Source organism: Pseudomyrmex gracilis, unplaced genomic scaffold (genome assembly GCF_002006095.1).
Source record: "Pseudomyrmex gracilis isolate BER0280 unplaced genomic scaffold, ASM200609v1 scaffold_132, whole genome shotgun sequence".
Lineage (NCBI taxonomy): Eukaryota > Metazoa > Arthropoda > Insecta > Hymenoptera > Formicidae > Pseudomyrmex > Pseudomyrmex gracilis.
The window spans coordinates 150,804-166,373 of NW_018020716.1; the positions used below are offsets into that span (position 1 = coordinate 150,804).

Below are 15,570 nucleotides of genomic sequence, written 5' to 3' on the forward strand. Positions count from 1 at the left end.
GGAGGGGAAGGGACTTTTCTCGCGCGCAGTAGCGGAAAGATCAGATGTTTCTCAGTAACGTATGTTAGAAATCTCGTTCGATTTATATTCGATTCTTTTAGGTATGCAAAATATTTTATAACAATTGATATTCTGTTGCACTTGTATATTAAAATAATAATAGTAACAAATATTCCACACACACATTATTTTAGGGAGTAGCAAGATGATTTAAGAGAGAGAGAGAAAAGGATACATGTTAAAGATAATCAAGCGCATTTAAGGCTGCTTTCCTTTTAAGAGACACAGTCGACACAAGTCGACACAAAAGTCATTCTGTCTTCGTTCAGTATTCAGTGAGAAACAAAGACAGAATGACTTTTGTGTCGACTTGTGTCGACTGTGTCTCCTAAAAGGAAAGCAGCCTAAGTTACATCCAGGCTGCGTTCGGGGAGCGCGCTATCAGCGCTGTTGCATCATTCTATCTTTATTGCTCATTAAATGTAAAACAAAGATAGAATGACGCAATAGCGCTGATAGCGTGCTCCCCGAACGCAGCCCCAAGCATACACGAGTCTGTGCAAAATAGTCATCATGGACTCGACGCGTACAAGCGAAGAAGCGGGCAACCCCGCATAGTGAAAAAATTCCCTTCCCTTCCTCTATTTCAGCATTGCTGTGACGCGTACAAAAAGCGCCCGGTCTATCTATTTCTGCGCAACCGAAGCGGCACGACCGCTACGACGCAAACGAGACGCGCGTCGATCCGCAACATCCGCAACATGTTCCGCCGCGCGACCTTCGGACCTGGGTTCTTATTTGTCGAACGAATTTTCTTCGCAAACAAATCCGAGCTGTAATAAAATTGTTTCAACGGTTCAAATCGAGGTAGAGATATTTCAAATTGTTATTAATTTCGCATCGTTCTGACAACAATTTGTCAAATCGAGTCAATTTACAAAAAGAAGTTTAAATTGAATTTAATGATGGGATTCAAATTTTTGCAGATGTAAAAATTCGCGCGCAAAAAGCACGAGCGAGTTAAAAAACGAGAGACAACGCGTGACAAATGGGAATGAGAAAACGTTTGCGACAAAGGTTCAACGCACGAAATGATTCCGGAAAATAGCGGAAGCTTTTGGATTCTTCTGTACATCTAGAGTTCCAAAAATAAAGTTCCAACAGCCGCGCTCTGTTCGCATCACGTATAGTTACTCGAAGTCGCCATAATTTTCTAACTAGATCAGTCTAGATTATTCCTTTGGCAGAGCTCTCTCTTGTACGCGATATTTTTAAATCGAGAATTATAAAGAGTGCGGTAAACACGAGCATTGGTCTCAGTTCAAACAAACCCTTCGTCAGATCGGCATCGGCATCATCAACCATCGACGGAATATTAAAGAGTTTCTTCCTATCGAGAAGAGCGCTAGATCGTCAACCGAAGGAAACATGTCGCAGAATTCGGTACGTTTTTTTTTTTTTTAACGATTTTTATTATTTATTATATCGGTCTGATTGACATTTTTGAGAGCGCAAAGAATTGCGGACAGAAAAGCCGATTGCATTCGGGACTATAGTTTTATATTGTTAAATATTTTCAGGGAAGTGACGCGAAAGAATCTCAAGCGTACAAGGTGCTTCAGAATGATCAGGTTGGCAGGTGAGCGAAATTAATTAAGACAGACTTGATGTTAAGATTACAGGAATTTTCTGTGAAAACTAAACATTACACGCACACACACATACTGCAATTCTCACATTAAAAAATCAATCGCGATGCGGAAATACCGATTCGCACGGTGATAAACGTTGAAACCGTTCTTCGAGTTATAGTTGAGGCATGCTATACTTTAATTGCGGTGTACGTTTGACTTGGGATATATCTTGGAATAAATCGCATACAAATTGCAACTGATGTGCTTTTTCAGATACATGATAGCGAACAGAGAGCTGCAGGCTGGCGAGGAAATCGTTACGGAAATGCCTTTCGTTGTCGGACCGAAGGCTTATACTTATCCCTTGTGTCTCTCCTGTTACACTCCCTGGCCTCCCGCTCCGGATAACAAACCGCTTTGCTCGAAGTGCGGATGGCCTGTTTGCGGCGAGGAGTGCGAGAACGCTCCGCAACATAAAGACTACGAATGTCAGGTACTTTTTAAAATTGTTTACAAAATTCTTTAAAAAATTATAGAGGAAATATATAGGGGCAATTTTAATTCGCGTGTTATTAACAAAGAGATTTGCGTCAAATTTTCTTCGACAGGTATTTGCGCAGGCCAACGAGAAGTTTAACGTGGACGTTGCTATGAGCGAGAACGAAAATGGTGTTCCGCAATTAGAATGTATAACGCCGTTGAGACTACTGTTGGAGTCCGAGAGAAATGTTGAGAGATGGAACAAGGAAGTGAAGGACATGGAAGCGCACAACAAGATACGATGTCAAAAGTCACAGTGGAGATCCGATCACGTCAATATCGTGGATTATCTGAGAAAAAGGCTTAAGCTCGACAGGTAAATATGTGTATAAAAAAATTCTTTTTTTTTTTTAATTAAATCATTAAGTATGAAAAACTTGACAAATATATGTTTATTTGTTTGTCAAGTTTCATATATATATATATATATATATATTGTCATATTTATAATAACTATATATAGATATATGAAACTTGACAAACAAATGTATATATATTTGTATATATATATATATATATATTTTTTTTTTTTGCGACGTATTTTTAAAAATGAATAACACGCAGGTTCTCGGAAGAGCGCATACAAACGGCATGCGGAATCTTGGAAATTAATACGTTCGAAGTGCGAACGATGAAAGGATTCACTGCTCGCGGTCTTTACCCGACTGTCGCTATGATGAATCACTCGTGCGTCTCCAACACGTCTCACAGCATATCGCCGCTTGATTACAGGTGCGTATACATCCTGTAATAATCTTATTTACTCGTATTGTCAAGTGGATAAGATCTTTATGTTGGATGTAACAAAAATAAATAAATATAATAGTCACGACACCCCAACTGCAATAACTGTAATCGATAAAATCTCGAAAAATCTCTGATTCAGCTACAACAGCGGAGTTCATTAAACGCGCGCCGCTTCCTCAATTAATATACGCGCATCGCGCACAATTATCCGGAAATCTCACCGCGTTTATTATGCAGATGAAGATGTGCGCGTGTACATTATATGGATCTTTTTTTTCACGCTTACAGGATACGGCTGCGTACCACGCTTAGAATTCCAGCGGGCGGCGAACTTTACGCAAGTTACACGCACTCGTTGCTCCCGACTATGCTGCGACGAGAACACCTGCTCGAGGGCAAGCACTTTGCTTGCGCGTGCCCGCGATGTTCGGACCCCTCAGAACTGGGCACTCACATGTCCTCGCTAAAATGCAACAAATGCGACAACGGAATTATTCTGCCCCTAGATTCTTTAGGTACATTAGCAAACATATCACAGATTCTTCGCTAAATCCTGGAATGTTTTCTTATATAAAAAAGAAGTAAAATATAAAAACAATATATTTTTATTTAAAAAATATGTTTTCAGACTCGGAAAGTACATGGAAATGCACGCACTGTGACTTTTCCACCAGTGGACAAGCGGTGCGAAAGATTTTCAAGATTATTCAAGCGGAAGTGGATGCCGCTGAAGCCATCAGCGGAGCTGACGGAGCTGACGCGATTCGAGAAAGAGAGGCCGTTGTGAAAAAGTACCATTCTGTTCTCCATCCTCGTCACGCTTTTCTTACGATGTTACGGTAACGGAACACAAGGAGAATATAAAATTCTCACAATGTGTGTAATATTCACGAAAAAATGAACGATTACATTGAATATGTCTGTTTTATAGACACTCTTTGACCCAAATGTACGGTCGAGTTGACGAATATTTGTTAGATGATTTGCCAGATGTTGTTTTGGAGCACAAGGTCGATATGTGCCGCTTGTTGCTTCAAGTGCTAGACGTTGTGGAACCTGGATTAACTCGCATCAGAGGTGAGCCACTTTTATTGAAAAACAGTTTCTCTGACATAGGTCGTAGAAAAATTACATCAAACATTTTAACGTTTCATCATTTTTCGGGCAGGTATGACGTTGTACGAGCTGCACGCGCCGTTACTTTTCTTAGCGAAAGGTCAATGGAATGCCGGTGTTATCGATGAGGCCGGTTTAAAGTCCAAAATGACAGAAGCTGCCACTATTTTAAAAGAAGCGGCCACAATATTGATCTTGGAACTACCGGAGACAGCTGAGGGACAAATAGGAATTGTTGCGAAAGAGTCTTTAGTTCAGCTGGAACAATCCATTAACGAGTTATAAGCATTTCTCGTTATTGTCGTAATCAAACTTCTTATAATTTATATATATATATATTTTTTTTTCTGTTGCTTAGAATAAAACTTCTGTATTTATTAAATAAATAAACGCGTTTCTATGTGTATTGCGGCGTTTTCTTGTCAAAAACTCTTTCAGAGTACGATACAAAATGTTAAATTTTACAAGAGTGCAGTTGTTTTTCACATCCCAAAAAAAACATCTTTTATCAAGTTAAAAAATATTCATATCTCAAGTGTCTTTATCTAAAATGTCAGTTGTGATTATTCACGATTGTGTCGTAATCGCCAATGTGTGTGTCACATATACCAACATTGCGGATTGCGTGAGGATGCCATGTGATGTCTAATAATATATAGTGCGTCGCATGTTTGTCGAAGGAAGGCTCGTATTACCGGCGCTCGCTTTCAGTTGCAAGTCGACAATCAAACGCAAACTTGAAAGAAGTCCGCACACATTGTCATGGCGCCCGCTCCGAAGTATAAAATCGCACACTCGAAAAAATTTGGAAGGTATAAATATAATTTGACAACAATAATATATATATATATATATATACGTATCTTAGTGTGTAATTTATAAATCTTACATATAGTATAGAGAGAGAAGGTTTGAGGAAAGATTTTTGTTATACCACATTGACAGGTGCTCCTTTGCACGTGTGTGTGTGTGTGTGTGTGTGTACGATTCTCTTCTTGAAAATAAATTTAGCATTTCCTTAATCCAAATAGGTAACACTTGCGCAATGTTTTTTGCGCGTTTATTTTGCGCGCAATCTCGTCAATCGCTTGCTGTCACACATCAAGTTTTATTTTTTTGTTTAAACAAGGTATCTTGTAGCGGCTAGAAACTTAGCGCCGGGAGAAGTTGTAATTCGCGACAAACCGATCGCGGTCGGCCCAACGACATGCGGAAAGGATTGTTTCTGCTTTGCATGTTTGCGCTTATTAATCAAAATCGGCGAACGGAATCAATACATTTGTTCCAAATGTAACGTCGCGCCGTTGTGCAGCGTTACATGCGAGGTAAAAAAAAAAAAAAAAAACCTTACTTGCTCCGTACCGTGTTGCACTGTATTTAAAATAGTCAAAATCTATTTTCACAAGATCCACTTCTATCCGCTAATCTCTTTTAAAGGAACAAGCGAGACATCACACAAGCGACGAGTGTCAGATATTTAGAGACAACCGAGACGCATTGGCGAAAAACGAAAATGACGTGACGAGAATATTGTTACCGTTGCGGGTGTGGTTGATGAAACACAAGAATCCGGCTGTGTGGGAAGAAGTAGACCACATGGAAGCTCATCTGGATAAGAGGATAAACAAACCTATCTGGAAGAACAGAGAAGTCAATGTTGTAGATGTGAGTCTCGCGCGTATATAAAAATCCTAGAAATTAAAACCAATGTACGATTTAATCCAAAATAAAATTATATTTTTTTAAATGTTTATTATTTGAGAAAGAATATGTGCGACGATATACGTGCGTGTGTAGGTGATTCGAAGACTTCGCCTGCCCGTTGAAACTGAGCCGCCCAGTGTAGAATTAATTCAAAAGGTGTGCGGCATCATAGATGCGAACACCTTCGAGTTGCGATCACCCGGCGCCGTTGACGGCGTCCTGCTTCGTGGTTTATACATCGACGCGGCCTTGATGGCTCATGATTGTCGGGGCAACACTCATCTAACCGTCGATGACAATTTTCAGCTAACCGTTTACGCAAGTATAACGATCAAGGAGGACGAGCCCATCTTTTTCAATTATACTTCATCGCTATTGGTCAGTTGATCGTAGATATAAAAAAAAAATCTAGACATACTTGCGACAAAATCGATATTTAACTTTCATTAATTTTTATTGGCTTTGATGCTAAATATATAAATTTGTTGTATTAACATTTGTCTACGAAATATATCATCATCAGGGTGCAGCTGACAGAAGGGAATATCTTCGAGAGGAAAAATATTTCGAATGCGAATGCTCATTGTGCGAGGATCCTTACGAATTGCAATCGCATTTGAGCAGCGCGGTATGTCCGCGATGCAAAAAGGGATACATAGGTATAAAAGACACTTCCGTAAAGGATCCGTACGAAAACCAATGGCAATGCCAGACTTGTAAGAGGACCTACGGCGGTCGTCTCGTTAGAGCTACGTTGAATATATGTAAAACGTTAATCGAAGAATGCGAGAATGACGATATAAAAGTTCGCACACAGTGTGATATATATACATATATATATATATATATATATATAAACATTATATTTAACTCGACATTATCACAATTCTTTGCAACGCAATTTTTTTTTTTTTTTTTTTCAGAGCATCGATAACTTGCTCAAAAGATTATCTCGCTCGCTACACACCAATCACTTTCTGATGTTATCCCTGAAGCAGAAATTATTGACGGTGTGTAGAAGGGAAATCGCATCGCTGAATCCACAGAAAAAAATTTTACTACGGATGCTGGACACCTGCAAGGAAATCTACGAGGTTTTGGATATAACAGAACCTGGCGTATCACGTTTAAAGGGTTTGTCGCAATCTCACATTTCCGAGCGATATCGCCAATCTCTCTTATTTATCTCTCTGTATTTTACAGGAATACTGTTGTACGAAATGCACTTACCTATGATAATACTAGCGAATCGATCTTATTCCGCGCGTGAGATCTCATCGGCGCAATTGGCCCGCCGATTGGAAGAGGCCAGGAACGTTCTAAAGAACTCTCTGACCATGATTCTTCTCGAACCGCCATCAACTCCGGAAGGGAAATTAGCTAAAAGAGCACTTGAAGAATTACGAATGTTAAATCAGAATATAAGCGACGTGAAATCCTTACCATCAGAAGAGCCCAAAATCCGTCGTAAATGATATATCCTAAAATTCGCATGTAAACAACACACACGGAAGGATAAAATGATAAATTCTTTACAAAACAGCAATTTAATAAATTTTTTTCACTGGTCCAAATTTTAATCTCTGCCAGTCTTACAAAATTATCGCTTCTAATAGGATTTCCTCCTGTTGTCCGCAACTAATGACACGCATGGTGAACGCGATGAAGCATCGTTCAACATTATTATCACAATAACACGTATGGCCTCTTGGACAAACGGTCTCACTTCTTGGTTCAGTAGTTAACAACAATTCGAGCAACGTTTCGTTTTAATAACTATTTTAAACATGAGTTTTAAATAGAGATAATTATTTTTTGTTTTGAAAAATAGGAATATGCAAAAAGAAGCTAATAATTACTTCACTTTGTTTTATCAGATACAAAAATAAGGTACAAGTTACAAAAAACGCCTAAAATTAATTACTGTTCATTTTTGGTTTTCTTCAGGTATTCATACACTATTGCGGGGGGAATTGAAATCACTCGAACAACCTCCTTGTACGAACATTTGTGGAATGTCTTGCCCGTAATATATCTTAGCATTCTTTGCTAAGGCCTCGTATTTCTTGAGCTCTAAGAATTCTTTATTTAAGAGTAACTTGTTTGCCTCGGCTTGCAATTTCATTTTATAAAATTCAGCGTCGGACTGACTCTTCTGTCTCGCTAAATGCATCTCGTCTTCTATCACTGCTATTCGCTGCAGAGATTCTTTTTCCATAATCTTTTGATTGTACTGAATCGTTGCGACCTGCGCTTCCTTTTCGGCTTCAATGATGGCCTTTTTGCGTTCGATCTCGGCATCTTTTTCCACCACTTTCTGATGTTGTATGGATATCAACAGTTTTGTTTTCTCCGCTTCCCTAAATCATTCAATAAAAGTTAACAGAAAGATTAATATTCTATATACATATATACATATTAATTAAAAGTAAAAATCTTCGAAGTTTAACAAAGTAAAAACTTGCATTAATTCGTAATTTTGTCTAATTGCTTCGGGAATTCTCGGCTTTGTCACTCTTACAGCTTGTACACTAAGACCAGGTGCTAATTCAATTAGATCTTTTTCAAGTGCAGTTTCCAGATTCTCATCAATTTGATCAAACAAATCAATGTACACTTCATGTAACGTATGTACAGAACAAAATTGATTCAGTATGTGATGAACTTTGTTAAATATTAATGTACGATCGTAATCCACTGTAAAATTTCTTACTATATTATAGACTGCAAGAAAAAAAAGCATATATTAACAGATATTCTAACAGTAATGCACTAGCTAATTCCTGTCAATAATTGAATTAAGACGGAAACAGTTTATATGCGCACTAAGCTTACCATTATTTGCATCTAATATATTCACAACTTCAATACGATCAAAATAAATCATTACGCCACCACTGGTTCCACATGGAACATTCTTTACTTCATCTGTCTGAAGAGTTACCTGAACTGTACGAAATGTGGTCAGCAGTGGTATCATCATGTGAAATCCCGGATTACTCACTTGAGGTAACAAAGCACCACCCTGAAAAATTCATGAAATATAGCAGATGGAAAATAACAGTTTTAAGTAAATAACAAAAAATCTCACCCTAAAGTATACTCCAACATAACCTTCTTCAATACGATGAAAAGAAAAGTTAATTACTATAGTAAAAAGCAACAAAAGTAAAATTGGCAAGAGTTTGTTGTCCATAATTGTTTATTAATATCCTGAAATATATGAAAAAGATGAATATTCAGTTTCATGTTTACCTTCTCTGATTTTAATAAATATAATATAACAAATATAGTACAATCAGTACCTTCTTCAACTTAGATTTAAACAAATTTTGTTTATTCAATTCCTTTTTAAGTACTGAATTAAAGTTTGACTAATGAAGTGACATTTGGCACTAGGAAAAGTTATTGATAAAAAAAAACTTTTTTATATGATATTAACGTGCCTCAAACGCTTATACAATTTTTGTGAGTACACACTCTTCTATGTATACTAAGCGTTCTCCTTTTTTTTTACAGTAGTGATCTTTATTGTAGTATCTCTTGTAGTTTTTCCAAACAATATATGATCGATCCCCGCAGTGCGTATACCCATCTAAGCCAAGTTCGTGGTTACGTTCCTTAAACTTCAGTAATCTGATGAGAACAAATTTTTACTTAATTAAATAATTAATAAAATCTCGAATTAATTACCGGAATCCCGGATTCAGTTCATTTTTCAATCGATACATTTGATTGAACAAAGACCGGCCCAAAAAAACAACTCCAAACTCGCACAGTCTACCTGTATTTTGATCGCTAAACCATTGGCCCAATTAAAATAATAACATTCCAAAGGTTAAAAATTTGTCATTCGATATCTGTTGCACTTGCTCAGATCGCAGGTTCACGATCGAATATCGAATACAAATTATCAACAAACAAACACGTTAAAAAATAAAGTCATAACCACAGACTTCTCTGTCACAATATATAAGTCTGTTCTTTTTACCTGAACTGGCTACATCAGTTCAGAGTTTGTCTTTCTTTTTCCAATGTGAAGTAAAAAAAAAAATAAACTCTGAACTAATGCAGCCAGTTCAGGTAAAAAGAACAGACCTTAACCATTAGGGTCACTCGGAGTGTGTTCTGAATTAAGGCCGAAGCACAGACTTTTGCATATAAAGGGCCTTCTACAATAAGATATTGGTGATAAATCAAAAGTCAGAAGCAAGAAATTGACTAATCACAATCGATTATTCTTCTAAGATAATCGGGTGCGTTCAGACAACTCAACAGTTGCACAACGGTTGAGAGATAATCACTTCTGATTGGATCATACTTTTGGAATCGCTTCAGATTTTGAAGAATAGACCTGTCATAAGTGATGATCTCTCAACCGTTGAGTTTTCCGAACGTAACCAATTATCCTTCGGTAACGAGATTGCCAAACTTGTGATTGGTTGGTTTGCTTACAATTTTGTGATGACGATCAAAACTTTTTCATGTGCAATAGCCTGAAGAAACCTGAAGTTTACGACATATGGGCTGGCTCTTGTCAAATAGCCTTTCCAGTCGCGAAGAAATTAGATTAGACAGATATTTTGAGAGTACACACACACAAATATGACGTAGATAATTAACGGTGTGCTTTTAAAATTAAAGTGTCTCACAACTTATGATCTGAAAAAAAATGGAAGTTAAAGCAAAGAGCGAACATTTGTTAGCGTTAAAAGGTAAGTCGTGTCAAAGCAAACAAATTTATATCTTTTAATTTTTTAGTTGTTCATTGGTATTAATTTTTATACACACAATTCTAGTAATGAGATTAACGCGACCGACTCTGGCATCTCCCATAGTTGTTACATGTGATTCAACAGATTTGCCAGGTAATACATTGAACAATGAGCTCAAAAATGATTGTACAACATTGCAAGGTATGGAAGCACTTGCTGTAGGACAATTTATGGTATTGCCTCAGAGTTTTGGGTGTGTCTTATTTACGAGTGTTTTTTTTTTTTTTTGCAATGTTATTTAGACGCACATCTTTTTTTTATCCATGTCTCATGTTGTGATATATTTATTTCAGCAACATATATCTAGGAGAAATATTTTCCAGTTATCTGTGTGTACATAATGGCAGCAATCAAACTGTAGAAAATGTTTCTGTGAAAGTAAGTTTCATACGTCACATAATTTAAAAATACATATAATAACGAATTGATATATATCTGGATTTTTATTTGATATAAATGTCACATCATTGTATCTCTAATATTGTTTATATTTTATAGGCAGATTTGCAAACGAGCACACAGATAATTTCTCTGTCAGGCGCAAATCTTGAAGGAAAAGAATTAGCACCTGACAATACGGTAGATGAAGTTATTCATCACGAAGTTAAGGAAATAGGTACACATATGTAAGGGAATATTAATAAGTCCTTTTATAATAAAATGTATTCTCTGTTTTATGTTTAAAAAAAAAATTGTCTTTTCTATTTTTCTAGATTAGTTTGCGAGGTGTCCTATAACTGCGCGGGACAAGTTGGACCTCCACTTTCGTTTAGAAAATATTTCAAATTTCAAGTAGTTAAACCGCTTGATGTGAAGACGAAATTTTTTAATGCCGAGGTTGTCATTTAGAAGTATACATTTGCAATTGCATTAGTGGTATTTTGCGTAAATATTTATATTAAAAAGTTTATTTTGAAATTAAAATGTTTTATCTTTTATTTCAAGTCAGATGAGGTATATCTCGAGGCACAAATTCAGAATCTAACAGCCGGCCCAATTTGTTTGGAAAAAGTTGCTCTCGAATCGTCTCATTTATTCAGTGGTAAGTAAAAATGCGGATATTGACCGAGACAGATTACATTTATATATGTGTGATACATATATATATGTGTGTGTGTGTATTAAAGATGCAACACATTTCTCAGTGAGCACATTGAACACAAATGACGAGGGAGAATCTATTTACGGAAGTGTGAATCTGTTGGATACAAATTGTAGTAGACAATATCTGTACTGTTTGAAACCACAATCAAGCTTATTGAAAGATCCGAAAATGATGCAGAATGCGACAAACATTGGTAAGCTGGATATCGTGTGGAGGAGCAACTTGGGAGAAAGAGGAAGGTTGCAAACAAGTCAATTGCAAAGAATGGTACGTTACGTGAGAAGCCTTGAAAAAGCGATGAAAAAGCACAATCATGCGCGAAACAAAACGTTTTAGGCACCCGAATACGGAGATTTGAGAGTGATCATGAAAGACATACCAGTAAAAGCTTACCTTGAAGAACCAGTGAATTGTACATGTCACATAATAAATACATCGTAAGAATGCAATTGTTGAGATACAACAGAGCGTACAAAATTTATCACATGAACTTGGTAACAAATTATCTTTCGATTCTTTACAGAGAAAGAAGTATGGAATTATTATTGAGTTTAGAGTCGAATAATATAATAGCGTGGTGCGGAATGTCCGACACAACACTCGGCACTCTGAAACCTGGAGCTTCGATGGACATATCTCTTTGTTTTATTACGTTGGATACGGGTATCATTGTGAGTAAATTATTTTCTAAAAATGTCAAATGTCACGCGTCGTATTAAATATGTTTTTCTTTTTCTACATAGACTATATCCGGTCTGAAACTAACAGATACGTTTTTAAAAAGAGTATACGATCACGACGATCTAGCGCAAATTTTTGTCAACCGAATGGATTGAGAGATATATATTTGCAAATATGAGTCAAAAGTGTGGCATTTATTGTTCGTAACAGAGCTTGCGTCAATACAAACAGAAAAATCGATGTATGATATTGTATAAAAGTCACTTTGAAGTAAGAATGTGATACAATTCATAAATACGCATCCATGGCAGATGTTTTTTCAGTCTCGCTGACAGCTCCTACTGCGCACGCAAGCAACGTCTGTATATCTCGTGGCTCATTACCACCAAAAATATATCCATTTGCCTTATCTATCGCATTTTTTACTCGCAACAACAACGTCTTGTTGAAAACATCTAGTGGTATAAAACTAACAAGACTGTAGTCTTCAATTATTGAAACTAGAGCAGTATTGAGCTTTTTATACCTGTAACATTGTTATATCTCTCTAAATTTTCATACTTCTCTAAATTGTTGAGTTAGTAACAATTATATATATATACAATATATATAATTTTACTAACAAATTATAGATATTTGTATTTAAAACACTCAAAACATAGAGTGTACATGTTTCTTACTTTGCAGTAAAAGGATCTTCATCCAAGTGCTCTAAAAGATATTTTAAATCCAATACTTCTGTGTAAAAGTCTATGTTAAAAGCTAAACAGTTGCTAAATTTTTTCATTTCATCGAACTTTGTCATGACATTTACGTGAGGTAAACCTAGTTGCAACATCACTGTTGTACAAAGAACCAAAGAGGACAGATATTTTCCTATAAAATTATATCAGTAATTACAACTCTATCAGTAACTCTATCTGTATGTATTAATTATTTACCTGGATCACTGCAATGATGAGAATCTACAAGATGTACACTGCATAATCTCACTAAATTTTCGGTCAATTTTTCTGCTATCTTACTAATGGATTTATGATGTGTGTATAATTCAACCTGTTACATTATTTTCTGTCATATTATCAGATACAAAATCTAAATTATTATTTAGAAGAGCAATGTTAAAACAAACTTACTTGACCTGGGCAATCAAAAATAAGATAGTAATCTTTTAGATTCAAAATTTTTGTCACAAGCCAATTTACATTGATTTCTAGAAACTCCATGCAATAAACCAGAGCACCATTTGGTCCAAGTTTAAAGTGCTCCATGACCTCTTCGTGTTTAATTAATTCAGAAATATCCACTTCTGGAGTATACTCCATATTTTCATTTGCTGGATCTGAAATGATTATTAGTCAACAAATAATTCATTTAAGAACAGCAAATGTTTTACTTGCATACCAATGTTAATAATGGCCACTTTTCTTCCAAGAGACTTCAAAAATTTAGACATTTCATTGCAGTATGTTGTTTTCCCGCTACCAGGTGGACCAATTACAAGCTGACCAAAAATTAAACTCATGGTTTTTACTCAACTGATTGTTTTTATTAAGTGTTATAATAGATTATCAATATTCATATATCATATTTTTCAGTAATTTATATCACCATGATTTTATTTGATTTATAGCATCAACAACAGACTTCAAAGTCTCTACACTATAATCTTTCAATGATATAGATAGCAGCAATGGTGTTTTAATATCTATTTGTTCTACTATGTATCTGGCAGCTAAGTAAATGTCGTTGTTATCACTGCCAAAGAGTGTTCTGTGAAAACATATGATAAAAGTTATATATTATAAATGTGTATATATATTCACGCATTTATATATAAAAGAATTCTGAGAATTGTTGCGGATAAAGATGTGCGTGCACCAGTACGTACTTTATTGAGAAAACATCACTGGTATATCCGTTTATAGAGGATTCACGATTTATCGATAATACCGTTCCAAACTTTTTGAAATGTGTCACAATCAACAGTGCGCGATTGCTATAAATGAAGAAGCATTATTACAATAGCGTCGTGAGGACACCGCTGTTTTCTATTTTAAAACATGTAGAATATTTTGAAAAATACCTGTATGATTTTACAACAATGTCAGTATGATGACCACCACTTGTAATAATACTACAAGCTTGTTCATTCATATTTTTTATGCATATGTCTATAATATTTTATATACTCGCAATATCACGCTTACAAGTCGAAGCATGTGAATCAAACGTGTAACTTCACGCGAAACCATAGATGTATAAGAATGTTATACCTTGATCACATCCGTTTCAATAGGTTGCGGCGAAGGTAGCGCTTCGCGCATTCCTCGTCAACTTCGGTTTAGGATCAGAGATTGGAACTTGACCAATCAGAGCAAAGCTCACTAAACTTGAGATTGGGTTCTCTTCACTCTCATTGGATTGTGGATAGTTGGCGGTGAACGTCGGAACTAATCGGAACGCATCTGTATAGTTAAAGACAATATTCCAATTTTATTTCGCAATGATACAGGCTTTGGACGCGTAACGTTACGTCGACTGCAGCCAATAGACACTTCGTTCTTCAACGCGAAAGCGGATTCCCGCCATACAATGGAGTTCTCCACTACATAACACACTACTCGCTCACATATATACACGCGCACGGAGAGACATACATATAATTGACGAAATATATAAACTATATATAAATACGGTAAGTTTTATATTTCTCTTTACTTTATTTATATAAAATATAAATTAGGATTCACAGGGAGATTACAGAACGCACATGAAAACTTGAGACTTCAAGTAGATTTTATTGAAATATATAAGGAATCTGTATATATACCAGAGACAGAAAAACTAAACTTACTGTTTGAATTTGGTTCTACCGGGGTTCACGTATCGTATATGTGCCTGTGTTTATCGTTTCATTGTTTATCACGTATAAGTAGTAGTTTGAATATTTTATAAGTACAGAAACAATATTTGAGAGAAGGTACGCGCACAGTCTGTCTTGAAATTCTAAATCTAAGAAAAGTATTCCTCTCCTCTTTCTCCCCTCTTTCTCTTTTTTTTTTTTTTTTTCTTATAGACCTACGGTTGTAACTTTACGACTAAAAGAAGGGAGGGGAGCTTCTCTTTCTCTCTCTTATCTATGTGCACAATTGATGATTCAAAGATTTATATAAGCCATTCTCACATGCTCCGTCCGTCACGACGAAACACAAAATTTCCACAGCTCTATTTACAATTTTTACAAGAAAAAACATTCTCAATATAC

General features: G+C 36.0%; 5 protein-coding genes across 8 annotated transcripts; 3 read left to right on the forward strand and 2 right to left on the reverse strand.

Moving 5' to 3' along the window:
- The first annotated feature begins 665 nt into the window (after positions 1-665).
- Positions 666-4,442, forward strand: LOC109856718 (protein msta-like). 2 transcript variants are annotated; one of them, XM_020432303.1, is made up of 10 exons: positions 666-867; positions 987-1,443; positions 1,581-1,639; positions 1,908-2,127; positions 2,243-2,490; positions 2,739-2,906; positions 3,210-3,436; positions 3,550-3,760; positions 3,853-3,998; positions 4,090-4,441. In XM_020432303.1, exons 2-10 carry the CDS (start codon positions 1,429-1,431, stop codon positions 4,320-4,322), a joined length of 1,527 nt encoding a protein of 508 aa, XP_020287892.1. In that variant the 5' UTR covers positions 666-867; positions 987-1,428; the 3' UTR covers positions 4,323-4,441. The 2 variants fall into 2 exon arrangements, with proteins under 2 accessions (XP_020287892.1, XP_020287893.1); XM_020432304.1 differs by lacking the exon at positions 666-867 and having other exon boundaries at positions 1,284-1,443; positions 4,090-4,442.
- Positions 4,443-4,550: 108 nt separating this feature from the next.
- On the forward strand, positions 4,551-7,308 carry LOC109856719 (protein msta-like). Its single transcript, XM_020432305.1, has 7 exons — positions 4,551-4,849; positions 5,167-5,362; positions 5,475-5,702; positions 5,835-6,119; positions 6,265-6,546; positions 6,665-6,875; positions 6,945-7,308. The coding sequence occupies exons 1-7, from the start codon at positions 4,800-4,802 to the stop codon at positions 7,214-7,216; spliced, it is 1,524 nt and encodes a 507-aa protein (XP_020287894.1). The 5' UTR covers positions 4,551-4,799; the 3' UTR covers positions 7,217-7,308.
- A 34-nt stretch (positions 7,309-7,342) lies between these two features.
- On the reverse strand, positions 7,343-9,725 carry LOC109856720 (erlin-1-like). 2 transcript variants are annotated; one of them, XM_020432307.1, is made up of 6 exons: positions 9,526-9,725; positions 9,047-9,377; positions 8,833-8,954; positions 8,577-8,766; positions 8,207-8,465; positions 7,343-8,101 (listed from the first exon to the last, which is right to left on the reverse strand). In XM_020432307.1, exons 3-6 carry the CDS (start codon positions 8,935-8,937, stop codon positions 7,693-7,695), a joined length of 963 nt encoding a protein of 320 aa, XP_020287896.1. In that variant the 5' UTR covers positions 8,938-8,954; positions 9,047-9,377; positions 9,526-9,725; the 3' UTR covers positions 7,343-7,692. The 2 variants fall into 2 exon arrangements, with proteins under 2 accessions (XP_020287896.1, XP_020287895.1); XM_020432306.1 differs by having other exon boundaries at positions 9,047-9,367; positions 9,435-9,725.
- Positions 9,726-10,252: 527 nt separating this feature from the next.
- LOC109856737 (trafficking protein particle complex subunit 13) lies at positions 10,253-12,472 on the forward strand. Of its 2 annotated transcripts, none has more exons than XM_020432346.1 (10): positions 10,253-10,456; positions 10,541-10,709; positions 10,810-10,894; positions 11,015-11,142; positions 11,230-11,353; positions 11,462-11,558; positions 11,644-11,888; positions 11,958-12,058; positions 12,145-12,292; positions 12,365-12,472. In XM_020432346.1, exons 1-10 carry the CDS (start codon positions 10,414-10,416, stop codon positions 12,455-12,457), a joined length of 1,233 nt encoding a protein of 410 aa, XP_020287935.1. In that variant the 5' UTR covers positions 10,253-10,413; the 3' UTR covers positions 12,458-12,472. The 2 variants fall into 2 exon arrangements, with proteins under 2 accessions (XP_020287935.1, XP_020287936.1); XM_020432347.1 differs by having other exon boundaries at positions 11,662-11,888.
- Positions 12,473-12,477: 5 nt separating this feature from the next.
- On the reverse strand, positions 12,478-14,542 carry LOC109856738 (GPN-loop GTPase 2). Its single transcript, XM_020432349.1, has 7 exons — positions 14,389-14,542; positions 14,194-14,301; positions 13,707-14,075; positions 13,439-13,644; positions 13,244-13,358; positions 12,983-13,178; positions 12,478-12,828 (listed from the first exon to the last, which is right to left on the reverse strand). The coding sequence occupies exons 3-7, from the start codon at positions 13,825-13,827 to the stop codon at positions 12,591-12,593; spliced, it is 876 nt and encodes a 291-aa protein (XP_020287938.1). The 5' UTR covers positions 13,828-14,075; positions 14,194-14,301; positions 14,389-14,542; the 3' UTR covers positions 12,478-12,590.
- Between the last annotated feature and the right edge of the window lie 1,028 nt (positions 14,543-15,570).

Bases quoted from the DNA above. Each gene is read 5' to 3' on its own strand.
- LOC109856718 (XM_020432303.1), top strand. The intron at 3,437-3,549 runs GTACATTAGCAA...ATATGTTTTCAG, and splicing joins TCTGCCCCTAGATTCTTTAG to ACTCGGAAAGTACATGGAAA. The intron at 3,999-4,089 runs GTGAGCCACTTT...TTTTTCGGGCAG, and splicing joins TGGATTAACTCGCATCAGAG to GTATGACGTTGTACGAGCTG.
- LOC109856719 (XM_020432305.1), top strand. From the start codon at position 4,800: ATGGCGCCCGCTCCGAAGTATAAAATCGCACACTCGAAAAAATTTGGA. The intron at 4,850-5,166 runs GTATAAATATAA...TGTTTAAACAAG, and splicing joins CACTCGAAAAAATTTGGAAG to GTATCTTGTAGCGGCTAGAA. The intron at 5,363-5,474 runs GTAAAAAAAAAA...TCTCTTTTAAAG, and splicing joins TGTGCAGCGTTACATGCGAG to GAACAAGCGAGACATCACAC.
- LOC109856720 (XM_020432307.1), bottom strand. From the start codon at position 8,937: ATGGACAACAAACTCTTGCCAATTTTACTTTTGTTGCTTTTTACTATA. The intron at 8,466-8,576 runs GTAAGCTTAGTG...TTTTTCTTGCAG, and splicing joins TATATTAGATGCAAATAATG to TCTATAATATAGTAAGAAAT. The intron at 8,102-8,206 runs GCAAGTTTTTAC...TGAATGATTTAG, and splicing joins AGACAAAATTACGAATTAAT to GGAAGCGGAGAAAACAAAAC.
- LOC109856737 (XM_020432346.1), top strand. From the start codon at position 10,414: ATGGAAGTTAAAGCAAAGAGCGAACATTTGTTAGCGTTAAAAG. The intron at 10,710-10,809 runs GTGTGTCTTATT...TATTTATTTCAG, and splicing joins GTATTGCCTCAGAGTTTTGG to CAACATATATCTAGGAGAAA. The intron at 10,895-11,014 runs GTAAGTTTCATA...TATATTTTATAG, and splicing joins TAGAAAATGTTTCTGTGAAA to GCAGATTTGCAAACGAGCAC.
- LOC109856738 (XM_020432349.1), bottom strand. From the start codon at position 13,827: ATGAGTTTAATTTTTGGTCAGCTTGTAATTGGTCCACCTGGTAGCGGG. The intron at 13,359-13,438 runs GTAAGTTTGTTT...ATAATGTAACAG, and splicing joins TTTTTGATTGCCCAGGTCAA to GTTGAATTATACACACATCA. The intron at 12,829-12,982 runs GTAAGAAACATG...ACAATGTTACAG, and splicing joins GAAGATCCTTTTACTGCAAA to GTATAAAAAGCTCAATACTG.